Source organism: Propithecus coquereli, unplaced genomic scaffold (genome assembly GCF_000956105.1).
Source record: "Propithecus coquereli isolate 6110/MARCELLA unplaced genomic scaffold, Pcoq_1.0 Scaffold84, whole genome shotgun sequence".
In the NCBI taxonomy this organism is placed as follows: domain Eukaryota; kingdom Metazoa; phylum Chordata; class Mammalia; order Primates; family Indriidae; genus Propithecus; species Propithecus coquereli.
The window spans coordinates 2,574,949-2,577,377 of NW_012154618.1; the positions used below are offsets into that span (position 1 = coordinate 2,574,949).

Consider the following 2,429-nt stretch of genomic DNA (forward strand, 5'->3'; position numbering starts at 1 on the left):
TGTCAAGTTTGTAGCATCCATTTAAGAAATATTCTATAAACATGACATGCATTTTCAAGGGCCTCACGTTTGGAGGAGTTACTTAGGAAAGAAAACAGCTGTTAGTCTTAAAATTTTTTCTTTGAGAAAAGATTACTTGAAAAGAAATTTGAGAGTATTTGATTTAAAACTAATAGCCAGCACCTTGCAAAACTGTGCTGGATTAAGTGTTGATATTTTATGCTGATTGATCTTTGCAGTTAAAAATAGCTATTGTCCTCAGGCCACGAAGTAGGACTGACTGATACTTTTTTCACTTGCATGTTAATTTATAGTGCTAATGGTGTCAAAGCTTAATTTATGCTTTAATACTATAATACTCTTTTCTTTGTTAAAATTTTCAGAGTGTCCTGATGGTCTTCTGTGTACCTCAACAATTCCTTCTCATTACAAGAGATATACTCACTTTCTCCTGGCTCAAAGCAGGGCTAGTAATAGCCCTTTTAGCAGCCCATCACGTGTGTCAGGTGGTAGTTTCAGAGAGAATAATTCAGGCTTTCTTTGTAGCCTTGAGGAAAGATGGTCTCTGTATGAGAAACAAACTGAGAATTTAAAAGTTATTTCAAACAATCCATTGTTGAAGACGCAGTGTTTAAGAAAATCTCGATCTCAATCTCCAGCTGAAACCAACAAAAAGATTTCCTCTTCTGCAAATAGCCAAACATCCCAGAGGGCTCTACAATTTACAGAATTTGTTAAGAATGACAAACTCGTAGGAGTTGGTTTGCCTCTTGCCGATGAAGAATTAGACAGCCAAAACAACTCAGAACCCATAAATTTGGCATTGCCGGAAAATGACTTTAGTGACTGTGAAATCTCCTATTCTCCACTTCAGAGTGATGAAGAAACTCACAACGTAGATGAAAAGCTGGATGATTCACAACAGGAACTATTTTTTACTGAAAGCTCAAAAGATGGCAGCCTAGAAGAAGATGACCACAGCTCTACTTTGTTTGAAAAACTACAAGATCCCTTATTGCAGGACCAGGAGGAGAGCTGCCCCAAAGTGAACGGCTTCTTAACTCAAAATAAGTATGATGAAGAACTGTATGAATACAGTACTCTAAATGATTCGTCTAAACTTACTTCCCAAAATAATGAGAATATTACTTCGTATTACAATCCAGCATATACTGGTGGTGATTTTATGTTGTTTCCACCTGCATTAGCAGGGAAGCTTGCTGCTTCTAATTATAAAGTAAAACCTTATGAGCAAGAATTTCACTCATCTCAATCAAATAAACAGAAACAGGTCATTGAAGGATCAGCTGTTTATAATCAAGTTTCTCTTCCGTTAGTTACAGGCGAAATATCGAAACATTTTGAAAGCCAGGAAGGAGGGTATCTTTCTTTCCATCCAACCCAAAGTAAAATTAGAGAATTAACTAGTGAGAACCTCAGTGCCAAGAACAGTACTAACTCAGCAAGTTTCCACAGAAAGGCATTAGTTGGTATGCTAGATGGTAAAGCTACAGTTTTAAATACAAAAAAATTTTCTGGTGCACCTACTGCTTCTGAGTCTTTGAAAATACCACCTTCTGGTCCTAAGTGTAATGCAAGAACACCTACCAAGGTAATGAAGCAAACGGATATAGGTGTATATTTTGGACTACCACCTAAAAGAAAAGAACAGAAATTGCTGGGGGAAAGTGCATTAGAAGAGATAAACTTAAATCCAGTTCTAAGTCCTAATAAAAAGAGGTCCTTGCAGTGCAAGAGGAAAGCAGAAAAGTCTTTAAGTGATTTAGAATTTGATGCAAAGAATTTAAATGAGAGTCAGATTTCAGTGGAACTTTCCAGTGAGAGGTTGCAGCGTCGAAGAAAAAGACTTAAAAAATCAAATTCACTGCAGGAAGGGGCAGGAAGAGGTCAGAAGGAAGAGAGCAGGAAGAGAGCAGGAAGGAAGAGGTCAGATCACCTTATTAACAATACAGAATCTGGAACAGTCAATTTAAGTAAAGACAAAGCCTTTGTAAAATCAGCTCATGGCGAGCTGCAAAGAGGGAACAAGAAAATCTCAGAGTCATCTAATGCAGGAGAATTAAGAAAAAGGACATGTCCATTCTATAAGAAAATACCTGGTAAGTTGAATTATCCATACTCAATATATCAACAAAGACACAACTTTTTTGAACTTTGTGTGCATTGCCCATGGGGGTGGGTGGATGTGTGTGTATGAAACAATTTTTTGTATGTGTTTCCTTTTGGTTTTTATGATACTTCATGAGGCTTTAACATAGATTTGTTTTTTGCCTATTCGATTTTTTTTTTTTTTTTGCTGCCTTCAATTCAGCAAATTTTATTAAAGATGTTCTCTATATAAATTACTGTACTGGTTAGGTAGATAGTACAGATTACAGGAAGATTAGTAAGAGAGTAGTAGGGATTTA

The 2,429-nt window shown here is 36.4% G+C and overlaps 1 protein-coding gene across 1 annotated transcript in view; it reads left to right on the forward strand.

The window, feature by feature from the left end:
* The window catches only part of DCLRE1A (DNA cross-link repair 1A), an 18,880-nt gene that overhangs the window by 1,912 nt on the left and 14,539 nt on the right, over nt 1–2,429 (forward strand). Inside the window, exon 2 of the mRNA XM_012663879.1 lies at nt 384–2,120. Within this exon, the coding sequence (XP_012519333.1) occupies nt 384–2,120 (1,737 nt within the window). The remainder of the gene's footprint in view (nt 1–383; nt 2,121–2,429) is intronic.